An 11630-nucleotide genomic window follows, 5' to 3' on the forward strand; every position below is an offset into this window, starting at 1 on the left:
CCGGCGTCGCCGGCGAGTGGACCGCGGACGCGGCGTGCCAAGTCGTCGCGGAGTTCGACAACTCGTATTCGCTCCTCCGGCCCAAGGCCGTCCGCTACCGCTTCCGGGCGGAGCAGCCCAAGGCCGAGGACGTCGTCGCCGCGCGGTGCCGCCCCGACGACGACGCCGGCGTGCTCTCCGGCGTCGCCGCGCGGCACCGGGCCGCGGCAGAGAGGCGCGACGCGGCGCTCGCGAAAGTCCAAGCGCTCAAGCGGAGCCAGGACCGCGCGCGCGACATCTACCTCAAGGCGCAGGCGTCCCCGCCGCCGCCGCGGCCCCCCTCCCTGCTCGGCGCCTTCGACGACGACGACGACGCGCCGTCGCCCGCCGCGAAGCACGAGCGGCCGCCGGCGCTCGGCCTCCTGGACCTGCCCATGCTCAACGTCGCGGACCTCGACGCCGCGGGCGACGACGACGACGACGACGACGACGGCACCTGGGACCTGCCCGCGGGGGCCGAGAGCCGCCAGCCCGCGCCGCGCGCGCTCGCGCCTACGTAAAGGCCGACGCTGAAGGGAACCTTGCACTCGCTTTGGCGACTACTGCTCGCGTCGTGCTCGCCACTGCCGACTTCTGCTAGCATCGTCCGACTTCTGCTCGCGCTGTTCTCGCCTGCCATTGCTGCTCATCGTCCGACTTCTGCTCGTCGCCGTGCTCGCCTGCCACTGCTGCTAGCATCGTCCGACTTCTGCTCGCGCCGTGCTCGCCTGCCGACTGCTGCTCGCGCCGTGCTCGCCTGCCGATCGCGCCGTCGCCATGGACGACGAGGTCGACGTCGCGGCGGTGCAGGGCGAGCTCTGGGAGCGCCTCGCGGGGCAGCAGCCGCTGACGGCGGGCTTCGAGCGCACGCTCGCCAAGCTCGTGACGAAGATCGAGACCTACGGCTTCGCGAGCGACTGCCGGCCCCTGGCGGGCGTCCAGCTGGCGCGGCCCTACGCGGCGGTGGCCGCCGCGCCCGCGCGGGCCGGCGACGCGACGTTCGGCTTCGCGGCGCGCGTGCTCGGCGACGTCACGGCCGGGACGGACGGCTGCGCGCCGTTCTACGCCGGGCGCGTCATCGCGGGCGTCGCCGCGGCCTGCGCGGCGCTCCCCGCGGCGTCCGCGAGCTCGCGCGTCGACGCCTACTCGGTCTTCATGGGGCTGGCCAACCTCGTCAAGTGCCACCCGGGCCCGGGCGCGGACGTCGCCGCGCTCGGCGTCGCGGCCGCCGCCGCGGCGCGCGTCGCGGGGGAGCCGGCCTACGGCGCCGAGGCGCGGCGCCAGGCGTGCCGCGTGCTCAGCGAGGCGCCCATGCTCGTCGTGCGGTCCGCGGAGCTGCGCGCGCGGGGCTCCATGGACCGCGCGATCGAGCTGCCGCCGGCGGCGGCCGCGGCCGTGCGGTCCTTAGCCGACGTCGCCGCGGGGCCCCTCGTCGCCTGCGCGGCGCAGTACGGCTCCGGCGAGCCGCCGTCGGCGGCGGAGCGAAAGGCCGCGAAGCGCGCGGCGAAGAAGGACGCGAAGAAGACGGCGAAAAAAGCCGGCGACGGCGACGCGACGCTCTACCTCCCCGCGACGTCGCGCGAGGCCGCGTCCGCGCGCCTCCGCGCGCAGAGCTTCACGGCCCTGGGCCACCTCTTCGCCTGCGCGGCGTCGGCCGCGCGCGTCGCGGAATTGGCCGGGCGCGCCTTCGCGGAGGCGGCCGCGCGGCAGCTGAGCGCCGAGGGCCGCGCGGCGACGCCGGCGGACGAGTTCCCGAAGACGGCGCGCAAGGTCGCGACGTGCTACGGCAACTCGACGCGCGACGACGGCGTCTGGGGCGCCATCTCCCGCGACGCGGACGCGTACCTCGTCGGCCTCGTCGCGCTCCTCGCCGTCGTCGACGTGCCGCCGGACCTCGCGTCCATGTCGCAGCACCGCGACTTCTTCGACACCAGCGACAAGGCCTCGATGATCACGGCGCCCGCGGGCGTCGCGGCCTGCAGCCTCCACTACACGCTCGACCGCGCGCGGCGCGACGTGACGACCTTCCGCGCGCACCTCGCGACGCTGGCCAAGGCGAATTTAGGCGAGACGCTCGTCGCGGCGCTCGAGGCCGCGGAGCCCGAGGTCGCGTCGGAGGCGGCGAAGCTCGCCGTCGAGCTCCTGGGCCAGAAGACGATCGACGGGCCCGGCCGCGCGGCCGCAGTCGCCGTCGTCGCGGCGGACCCCGCGTTCCACGTGCTGCGCCTCGAGGAGCACAAGGGCTTCGTCAAGGCGGCCGTCAAGCTCGCGCGGGCGCCGGGCCGCGAGTGCTACGGCGCGGGCCTCGTGTCCGCGATCGCGGAGCAGGCGCGGGGCACCGCGGGCCTCAACCGATGCGGCAAGGCCGGCGCGAGCCTCGCGCTCGCGGGGACGGCGCTGCCGCGGCTCGTCGCCGGCTGGCGCGCCGGAGACCGCGACGCCTTCGGCGTGCAGGCCGTCGTCCTCGCGCTCCACCGCCTGAGCCGCCTGCCGTCCGAGGCCGCGAAGATCGCCGGCGCCGCCGGCGCCGTCGACGCGCTCGCGGCCGCCGCGGCGCTCGCGGCGGAGGGCGCGCCGACCGCGGGGCTCCGGCACCTCGCGCAGAGCGTCCTCGCGGAGTGCGCGTGCTGCGGGCCCGACGCGCGGCGGCGCATCCTCGAGTCGGGCGCCGCGGCCGCCGCGCTCGACCAGGTCCGCCGCGACCCGGACGCGCTGTTGCGGACCGTTCCCATGGAGAACACGGACGGCCTCGTCGTGCCCAAGATCTACGCGCTCACGCTCGTCGGAAACCTCTGCGACGAGAAGCGATGGATCACGACGACCGTCGCCCGCGACGACAAGTTCCTGCGCTGCGTCCTCGCGGCGCTCCGGAGCGACGCCGTCGCCGGCGCGGCGGCCGTCGGGGCGCACGTCCTCGGCGGCCTCGCGCGCGCGGCGCGCGGCGACGACTCCCGCGCCGCGCTCTGGCGGCGGTTCCGGGTCCACGAGGCCGTCGTGCGCGCCGCCGTCGCGCGCCTCGACGGCCGCAGCGAAGCGGGCTTCGTCGACCAGCAGAAGCAATCGGACGTCGGCGCGCTCGAGGACGGCCTCGTGGAGTCGGCGCTCCACGTCCTCACCTTCGACTCGCTGGAGCGCGACGACGACTCCCGCGCCGCGCTCCGCGACGCCGGCGCCGGGCGGATCCTGGAACACGCGCTGCGGGACGCCGAGAGCAGCCTCGCGCGGCGCATGGCGCCCCTGGCGCCGCTGCTGCGGCTCCAGCTCGGCCTGACGTCGGGGGACGCGGCCGCCTGGACCGCCGCCGCCGCGGCGAGCCTCGCGGCGACCGTGACCGACCACGTCTACCACGACGGGTCGTCCGGCGACAAGGTCCTCGACGGCATCCGCGCGGAGCGCGACAACGAGAACAGGCGCGTCTGGCAGTGCGACAACCCGGCCTGCGAGGCCGCGGCCGCGCCGTCGGCGCAGCTCCTCAAGTGCGCGCGCTGCAAGCGGACCCACTACTGCAGCCGGGAGTGCCAGAAGGCGGACTGGAGCGTGCACAAACTCACGTGCCGCAAGGCGGGCGCGAAATAATCTAGACTCATCCCTGGTTGCGGTTCATTCCGGTTGAAGCGCCCGGCATCCCGACATCCCCCACTTCCGCGACCGCATGATGGCCCATGATCGACATCCTCGACAAGAAGCTCCACCGTGACTCCGCGGAGTACCAGTAGGTGGCTAAGCATTCGGGTGTTGGTTGTGGGGTCTGGGGAGAGGTCCGAGCCGGCGCACGGTTCGGGTCTAGTACTTGATGAGGATGCAGGCGTCGTAGGGGAAGACCCAGTAATCTACAGTGCCCGAGCTCTCGAGTGGAGCTCGAGGTTCATGCGGAAGGCGCTTTACAACGAACCATTTTTTATGAGCACATTGCTTGCTGACAAGGTAAGACATTCCGCCGCAACATGTCACTTGAGAATCCCAACCCACAATGAAAGGAGATCCAGGTGGCGCTCGCTGACATAAGCGCTTTAATTCGTCCTCGTCGGCGATGATGCGGATCACGGATTTGCCTGCTCGCAGCTCGCGCCACTCCGTCATGGGTGCCTCGCCCGACATCGCACCACCAAGAACCGAAGCGACACCGCTGGCTCCAGCGTCGGCACCCTGTCTCAAGAGCTTGACTTGAAAAATTTTCAATTTCACGGCCTGCAGCGTGAGCATGATCTCCAGCGACGACGAGAGCGCGTCGGCGCGATCGAGGTGGTCTTTCATCGCAGTGAGCGATCCGCCAGTCAGTCTTCCATCAGCCATGGCCTTGGCGCTCTCGAGGTGCCACGCCGCCGCCGCGTGGTCGTCGACAGCGCCTCCCTCAATAACAGTGAGGACGAGCGTCCGCGTCTGCCCGGAATCGACGAGGCGCGTTCCAATTTTTGCGTTCGTCACAGGAGACGTCGCCTTTGACTCGAACCAGCGCGCGATGGCCTCGCGCTCGTATACCTTGCCGTCTTCGGCAAGGACCGGGCGCACTGGGAGGGCCGAGGTAATGGGGCACAGGAGGTTTTCGACCATGGCTCGAGCCAAATCCAGGCCCGCATCCTGTGATTTCTTCGCCTTCTTAGCCGCTGGCTTTGACATGGATGGTCGCAGGGAAGGCCAGATGTTCCCGACGGCGTAGAATCACTAATCACTCTGCACTAAAGCTCAAAGCAGCCCATCGCATTTAAAAAAGAGCAGCCCATCGCATTAAAAAAAATGCATATTGCATCTGCAACCTAGTATTATAAAACCGCAGCCCCTTTGGCTCAAGGATTAGGCAATGATGCGCCCCCCATGCACGCCCTGCCGGCGGTCCGCCCCCGGCGAGGACCTCGTGTCGCTGCGGGCCTTCCTCGACGACTACGACTCGCGGCCCCGGGAGCGCCGTCCGATTTACGGCCGGCGCGACGCCTTCCCCGCGCCGCCGCGCGCCTCCGGCTCCTTCGACCGGCCCCTCGTCTCCCCGCCGGCGCCGCCGTCCCTCGTGGTGCCCGCGCCGCCGCCCCCGCCGGCCTTCGGCGCGGCGCCCGGTGAGGCGCCGGCGCGGGGCCGGCGGCCCGTCGAGCTCCGCGAGTTCCTCGCGTCGGAGGAGCCCCGGCCGAGCGCGACGGACCGCGTCGCGCTGCGCGCGTTCCTCGGCGAGACCAAGTCGCGGGAGCTCGTCGCGGCGGCGCGCGCGGGCGACCTCGGGCGGCTCCGCGCCGTCCTGGCCTGGGGCTGCGACGTCGACGGAAGCGACGACGACGGCCCGCCCGAGGGCGAGGAGCGGTGGACGGCGCTGTTCTACGCGGTCCGGGGCGGGCGGCTGGACCTCGTGGACGCGCTCCTCGACGCGGGCGCGTCCGTGGACCGCGCGGACCTCGACGGGTGGACCGCGCTGCAGATCGCCGCCGAGGCCGGCAGGCTCGGCTGCCTCCGGCGCCTGCTGCAGGCCGGCGCGGCGCCGGACCGCGAGGACATGGACGCGCTGACGCCGCTCATGTACGCGGCCATGGGCGGCCACACGGCCGTCTGCGACGCGCTCCTCGACGCCGGCGCGCACCCGAACGCCGTCGACGACCGGGGCTGGGCGCCCCTCAGCTACGCGGCGCGCGGCGACCACGGCGCGACGCTGCGGCGCCTGCTGGACCGGGGCGCCGCGCCCGGGGCGCCGCCGGGCGTGCGGACGGCCTTCTCTCTCTACGCGCAGCACGGCACGCGGCCGGGCGTGCTCGCCGCGCTCCTGCGGCGCGGCGCGGCGGCGGACGCGCGCGGCGCGCTGCGGTCCTTCTCGCGGCGGCCGGAGCACTGGGCCAAGATCGACGCCATCGACGCCGCGGGCGGCTGGGAACCGTTCTGCGCGCGGCACCGCCGCGGGGTCTTCCGCGTCGTCGCGCGCGCGTGCGCGCGGCTCCCCGAGGTCCTCCACGCGCTCGTCGTCGACTACTACGCGCCGCCCGGCGGCAACTTTTAAAGGAAAAGCCACGGTGCGTTAGGGCAGCAGCAGGCCCTTGGAGAAGGCGCGGACGGCCTTGAACTTGGCGCGCGCGGCGAGGCTCTGGCGCCGGTACGTCGACGGGGGCAGCGCGACGATGAGGCCGTCGCCCCGCTGCCAGGGCAGGGGCTCGCCCTTGGCCGTCGGGTTCACGACGGGCGGGTCGTAGGCGACGTCGCGGTCGAAGCGCGGCGGGCCGCGCCGGAGCCGCGACCAGCCCAGCAGCACGCCGCCCGTGCGCCGGCGGACCGCGTCCGCCGCGTCGCCGTAGGACGCGACGCGCTCGCCGAGGACGTCCGCCGCGTCCAGGGCCCGCAGGCAGGGCTCGCCGACGGCGTGGCGGCCGAGCCGGAAGTCGAGGCCCAGGAGCGCGCGGATCGTCTGCACGCCGAACTCGGACAGCGCGGACGACGTCAGCGCCGCGGTCTCCAGGAAGTTGCGGTGCACGATGAGCGTCTTGCCGATGGGCGCGAAGGTCGCGTCGGGCTTGGCGTCCGGCAACCGCTCGTAGTCGTCCTCGCTGTCCGACGAGTCGTACGTCGTCTCCGCGCGCTCCTCGAGGATGTCCGCGTTCGTCGCGAAGACGCGCGCCGTCAGGATGTCGAGCAGCTGGGGCACGATGGTCAGCGTGTTCGTCGCGAGGCCGTGCTTGACGAGGCGCTCGTGGAGGTCCCGGAGCAGCACCGTCGACGTCACCGTCTCCGAGTCCTGGAGCTGGAGCTCGGAGCCGCCCGTCGCGCGCTTGTCGCTCGCCTCGTCGGCCATGACGATGGCGGCCTCGAGCCTCGTGAGGGGTAGGCGCTTGAGCTGCGTCTTGTCCGTCGGGAAGCCCACGAGGTGCTCCAGCGTCGCGTTCGCCAGACCCGGCTCCTCGACGATCGCGAGCTTGGACCCGTCGAGCGCGAGCCCCTCCTCCTCGAGGAGCACGCGCCGCTCCTCGAGGCGCTTCTCGGACAGGATGAGCACGCGGCTGCCGGCGCCGACGTGGCGGTCGATCTCGCGGCAGAGCGGGCCCACGCGCGCGTTCCAGCCGACGAGCGCGACGTCCAGCACCCGCTTCGTCGGCTCCAGCACGATGTCCGCGCCGTCCTCCGGCGCCGAGGCCTTGCAGTCGTCGGCCGGCGCGACCTTGCTCCCGCCCTTGTCGGGGGGCCGCTTCTTCGCGTCCGCGAAGGACCTGGGCGGCACAAGAGTGATTCAACGTCGCTTCAACGTGAGTGTTCCGCGCGCGCGCGTTCCGGAAAAAGCATCCACGCGTCGAGACCGTTCCGAGAGATGATCGCTCGTCCAAAAATCAGCCGAAACGAGTGGAAAATGGCCGAGATATGAGCCTTTGAAGTTGGGAATGTCGCTCTCTTGTCCTGCCCCGCGAAGGACGCGTCGTGGGCCACGGCCACCAAGCCGTCGCCCGCGCGGACCCGCACGTCGTCGGACGGCGCCAACACGACGTGCGTCGCGCCGTCCGGCGCCAGCCCCAGCACGACGGCGTCCTCGAAGCGCCGCCGCACCTCGCCGAAGCACAGGCCCTCGACGCCGGCGAGCGCGGCGTCGACGACCTCGACGTCGTTGCCCTTGAAGCTCAACAAATCGAGGCACACGGCCCCGACGGCGGGCGCGAGCGCGCAGCGCACGAGGACCGCGTCCACGAGCGTCGCCGCTAGGATGGGCACCAACCGCCGCTCGCCGCCCAGGCGATGGAAGACGTGCGTCGACTGCGAGAGGCGCAGCTCGGCGAGGAGCGCGGACTGCGGCGCCGCGGCCATCGCGCGGAGCGCTAGAACCGTCGACACGGTCTGCGCGTCCGCGTCGCGCGGCGACTGCGACGCGCCCAAGTACGATGATCGTCGCCGCGGCCTGGGCGCTCACCTTGGCCAGGTCCTCGACCTCGAAGGACTTGCCCTCGCGACACACCACATCCACGTTCGGGAACGCGCGGCCCCAACTCGGGAACGCCTGGACGATCTCCCCGCGCATGGTCCGCTCGTCGAGCTCGCCCAGCACCACGATGACCTCCCGGTCCCAGCCCTCGGCGTGGGACTGGGCCATCTCCGCGATCTCGCCCAACAGGAAGAGCGTCCGGTCCGTCCAGCCCAGCACCAAGATGTGGCCCGTGACCACGGTCTTCCCGTAGCGCTGGACCCAGGTCGCCATGATCAGCCGCACGCGCTCCACGATGAGGCCCAGGAGCACGAGGTTGAAGACGAACCCTAAAATGGAGAAGACGACCGCGACGACCTTGGGCGCGAGCCGCTCGTCGCCGGCGAGGCCCGTCTGCGTGCCCGGGTCGAAGAAGACGCCCCAGGAGAACCAGACGGCGTCGCGGAAGCTCATGTTGTAGTCGGAGGTCTTGGCCGCGCCCGTGCCGATCCACGCCGCCGCGCCGCTGAGCACCAGACCGCACGCGACGACGAAGAGGAGCACGAACTGCCCGAGGCCGTGGCCCAGGAGCCACTCCTTGAGCTTCCACCGCGCGACGCCGCCCTCCTCGAAGGTCTTGTCGTGGGCCTCGCCGACGCGCTGCTTCGGCCGCCGCAGCGTCATGGACGCGCGCGCCGAGCTCGCCGCGCGGAAGAGGTCCCGCGCCGACTGGCGGACGGAGTTCGTCGGCGCCTCGTCGGCCTTGGCGCAGTTGTCGCGCCAGGCCGTCGCCAGGGACTTGCGCCGCCGCGGCATGGCGCGCGCGATGAGGGGCTACGGGCACGAGGCTTCCAGGACGGGGCAGGCCATACGACCGACCGGTGTGCGTGCGATTAGTGAAATGCTCACTCCACTTCAAGGTCCGTTGTTGACCCCAGCTGGTGCACCGGGCTGCACTCCGGGCAGCCCCCATGCCGCCGTCGGCGTCGTCGGAGGCGTCGGAGCCGCGGCGCGACGACGCGGAGCATCGCGACGACGAGTCGCGGCGCGACGCGCGCCGGATCGCTGGCGCGGGCCGGAGACCGTCCTGCTGAGGCAGCCGGCCGTGCGGGGCGCGCCGCCCGCGCCGGGCGCCGCGGGCACGCGCGGCGACTGGTGCGCGAGGTACGACCCGCGCGGCCGCGTCTGGCACCTCGAGGACGCCGGCGCCGCCGCCGACGGCGCCGCGGAGCCCAAGGCGGCGCCCGCGGCCGCCGCGCCCGGCCGCGCGCCGCGCGCGGCCGCGTCCGGCGCGGCCGTGGACGCGCGCGCCTCCCACGGCGCGGCGACGGCGTGGAACGTGCTGCCGACGCACGCCTCGGACTCGGAGCCCGACTCCGACGACTCGGACGTCGTCGCGCTGCCGCGGCCGCCCGACTACTGGCCCGGCGAGGACGGCGACCCGCAGCCCAAGCGGCACCGCCGCCGACCCCGACGACGGGCGCCGTCCGACGCCAAGGGCGGCGGCGGCGCCAAGGGCGGCGACAGCGACGACGGCGACGCCAATAGGACGTCGATTGTGATCGTGCCCCCCCTCGATGCGGCCGTGCATGGGTCGCGGGGCACCAGGACTTAGGAGGTGCGCGCTCGCCGCGATCGCGCGCCCCCGCCGCGGGCGCGCGCGCCGGCCCGGCCTCGCCGATGAAAAAGGCCTACTCCTTGACGCCGAAGCTTTCCCGGGACGTCTCCTTGGCGCCCTCGGCGTACTTGATGACCGTGTAGTACATCTTGCCCTCGTGGGCCATCTTCGGCTGGAGGCTCTCCTTGACGCACGCGCGCACGACCTTAGTGACGATGGCCGACGCCTTCAGCATGCCCGACATCTGCGGCGCGGGGGCGCGGGTGAGTCGCCGTGGGTTCGGCGGGCGGGGGGGGGAGTTCTCGCGCGCGGGGGAGGGAGCCATTCGCGCGCGCGCGGCGTCGCCGCCGCCGTCGCCGTTTTCGCCGCGGCGCGCGAGCGCGGCGCGGCCGGGGCCGGCGCGCACGGCTTCGGCGGCGCGCCGCGTCGAGCGGCGACGGCGCGGACGACGTCGGGCGGCGGTGGGCGGCGGTGGGGTCGTCGGGGGGCGCTCGATCGTCGGCGGGGCGCCTCACCTCGCCGTCGTCCACTCGCGGCTTTGATGAGCGCGCGTGTTGCCGCACATCTTGATGTTTAGCCGGACAAGCCCTTCAATGCAAACGGCACCTCACAACGCATTTACGCTTCCGGGCAGCCGCGCGTCCGACCGGTTTGAGTTACTGGTCCGCGCGCGATATGGCACGCACCGCCTCGCTCGTCCTCGCGCTCGCGGCGGGCGCTTTCGCCCAGCTCCACGAGGTGTCCCGGGAGTGCAAGGCCGTGTGCAACGACCTCATCTCGGAGCTGCCCCAGGGCCTGGACTGCCGCCAGTACCGCATGATGCTCCCGCGACCAAAGGTCGGCAAGGCCTGCACGTCGGCCTACGACGACGGCGCCTTCGCCGCCTGCACGTCCCTCTGCGACGGCGAGGACCTGCCGAAGAAGGACGGGCTCATGGGCAACTTCTGCCGCAAGTACCTCAGCGACTACCCGAAGCCGACGATCCACAAGTCGTGCCGCACGGGCTACGCGACGGGCTTCGACAAGTCGGCGAAGATGGCGCGCGAGGTCAACTTCGAGGGCGTGTCGCCCTACACCCGCGGCAACGAGGAGCCCGACGCGCCCCCGGTCACCATCGAGACGAAGCGCGAGACGCCCGCGGCGCCCAAGGCCGAGCCGGAGAAGGCCGCGGCGCCCGAGCCGCCGGCGGCGCCCAAGCTCCTCGTCAACATGCCCGTCACCGTCGACGACACGGAGATCTTCCTCCAGATCTTCGAGGGCGACGACGCCACCAAAAAGGTCAGCGACTTCTGCGCGGAGTACATGTCCGACAGCGCGGACTCGTGCGTCCGCCAGCTCACGCCCCACGTCGAGAAGAAGCTCGCCGCCTAGAGGCGCGCGCGAAGCCAAAACCCGCGCGCCTCCTCCTAGGCCGCGCCCGCCTTACTCGAGATCCGCCAGGTCGTCGTCGTCGACGTCCGCGCCGTCGACGACGTCGCCCGTGACGTCGACGACCTCGGGGCGGTCGAGCGCCGCCGCCGCCGCCGCGGCGGCGTCGTCGGCGGCCGCACGGTCCGCCTCGAGCTCCCGGGCGTCCGCCGCGGCGTACGCGGCCTCGCGCGCCGCGTCCTCCGCGGCCTCGAGCGCGCGCTTCGCGGCGAACGCGGCGCGCTTCGCGTCGCGCTTCTCCCGGGCGAGGCGCGTCGCCTCCTTGGAGAAGAGGCCCGCCGTCGCGGGCGTCCGCGTCTCGGCCGTGTCCCGGGCGAACGCGCGGCCCTCCTTCCGCGGCGGCGGCGGCCGGTAGGGGTCGTCGCGCATCTTGCGGCAGATGGCGGCCACCGTGCCCATGATGGCGTGGCACTGGGCGTGGGGGCCGACGCCGACGATGCCGACGTCGCGGACGCCGTCGACGAACGCGCGCCACCGCAGGTCGCCCGACGCGCGGAGCGCGGGCAGCTCGGGCCGTTTCAGGAACCGCGCGAGGCTCGTGGGCTCGGCGATGCACTCCTCGGCGAAGCGCTTCATCTCGTCCGTGACCTTGGACGCGCTGCCGTAGGGCCCCGGCTCCGGGCCGACCTTCAACATGAGCGCGCTCAGGTTCGCGATCTTCACCTGGAGCAGCTTGCGCTTGCCCCGGGCGACGAGGGCCTTCTCCTCGTCGTCCAT

At 73.0% G+C, this 11630-nt stretch overlaps 3 protein-coding genes across 3 annotated transcripts in view; 2 read left to right on the top strand and 1 right to left on the bottom strand.

Moving 5' to 3' along the window:
- AURANDRAFT_62835 (hypothetical protein) overlaps positions 1–3594 on the top strand; it is a gene marked incomplete at both ends in the record, with an annotated part of 15651 nt that extends 12057 nt beyond the window's left edge. The window contains 2 exons of the mRNA XM_009036790.1: positions 43–422; positions 829–3594. Coding sequence (XP_009035038.1) covers positions 43–422; positions 829–3594 — 3146 coding nt within the window. The remainder of the gene's footprint in view (positions 1–42; positions 423–828) is intronic.
- A 1711-nt stretch (positions 3595–5305) lies between these two features.
- Positions 5306–5563, top strand: AURANDRAFT_7739 (hypothetical protein; the record flags this gene model as incomplete). Its single annotated transcript, XM_009036532.1, has 1 exon — positions 5306–5563. A coding segment is annotated over one exon (258 nt), but the record flags the coding sequence as incomplete, so codon positions are not given.
- Positions 5564–6007: 444 nt separating this feature from the next.
- AURANDRAFT_62836 (hypothetical protein) lies at positions 6008–11630 on the bottom strand (the record flags this gene model as incomplete). Its single annotated transcript, XM_009036854.1, is given in 6 exon segments — positions 6008–7187; positions 7388–7827; positions 7847–8701; positions 9571–9729; positions 10598–10852; positions 10941–11630. The coding sequence occupies 6 exon segments, from the start codon at positions 11628–11630 to the stop codon at positions 6008–6010; spliced, it is 3579 nt and encodes a 1192-aa protein (XP_009035102.1).

Source organism: Aureococcus anophagefferens (assembly GCF_000186865.1).
Source record: "Aureococcus anophagefferens unplaced genomic scaffold AURANscaffold_5, whole genome shotgun sequence".
Taxonomy (NCBI): Eukaryota; class Pelagophyceae; order Pelagomonadales; family Pelagomonadaceae; genus Aureococcus; species Aureococcus anophagefferens.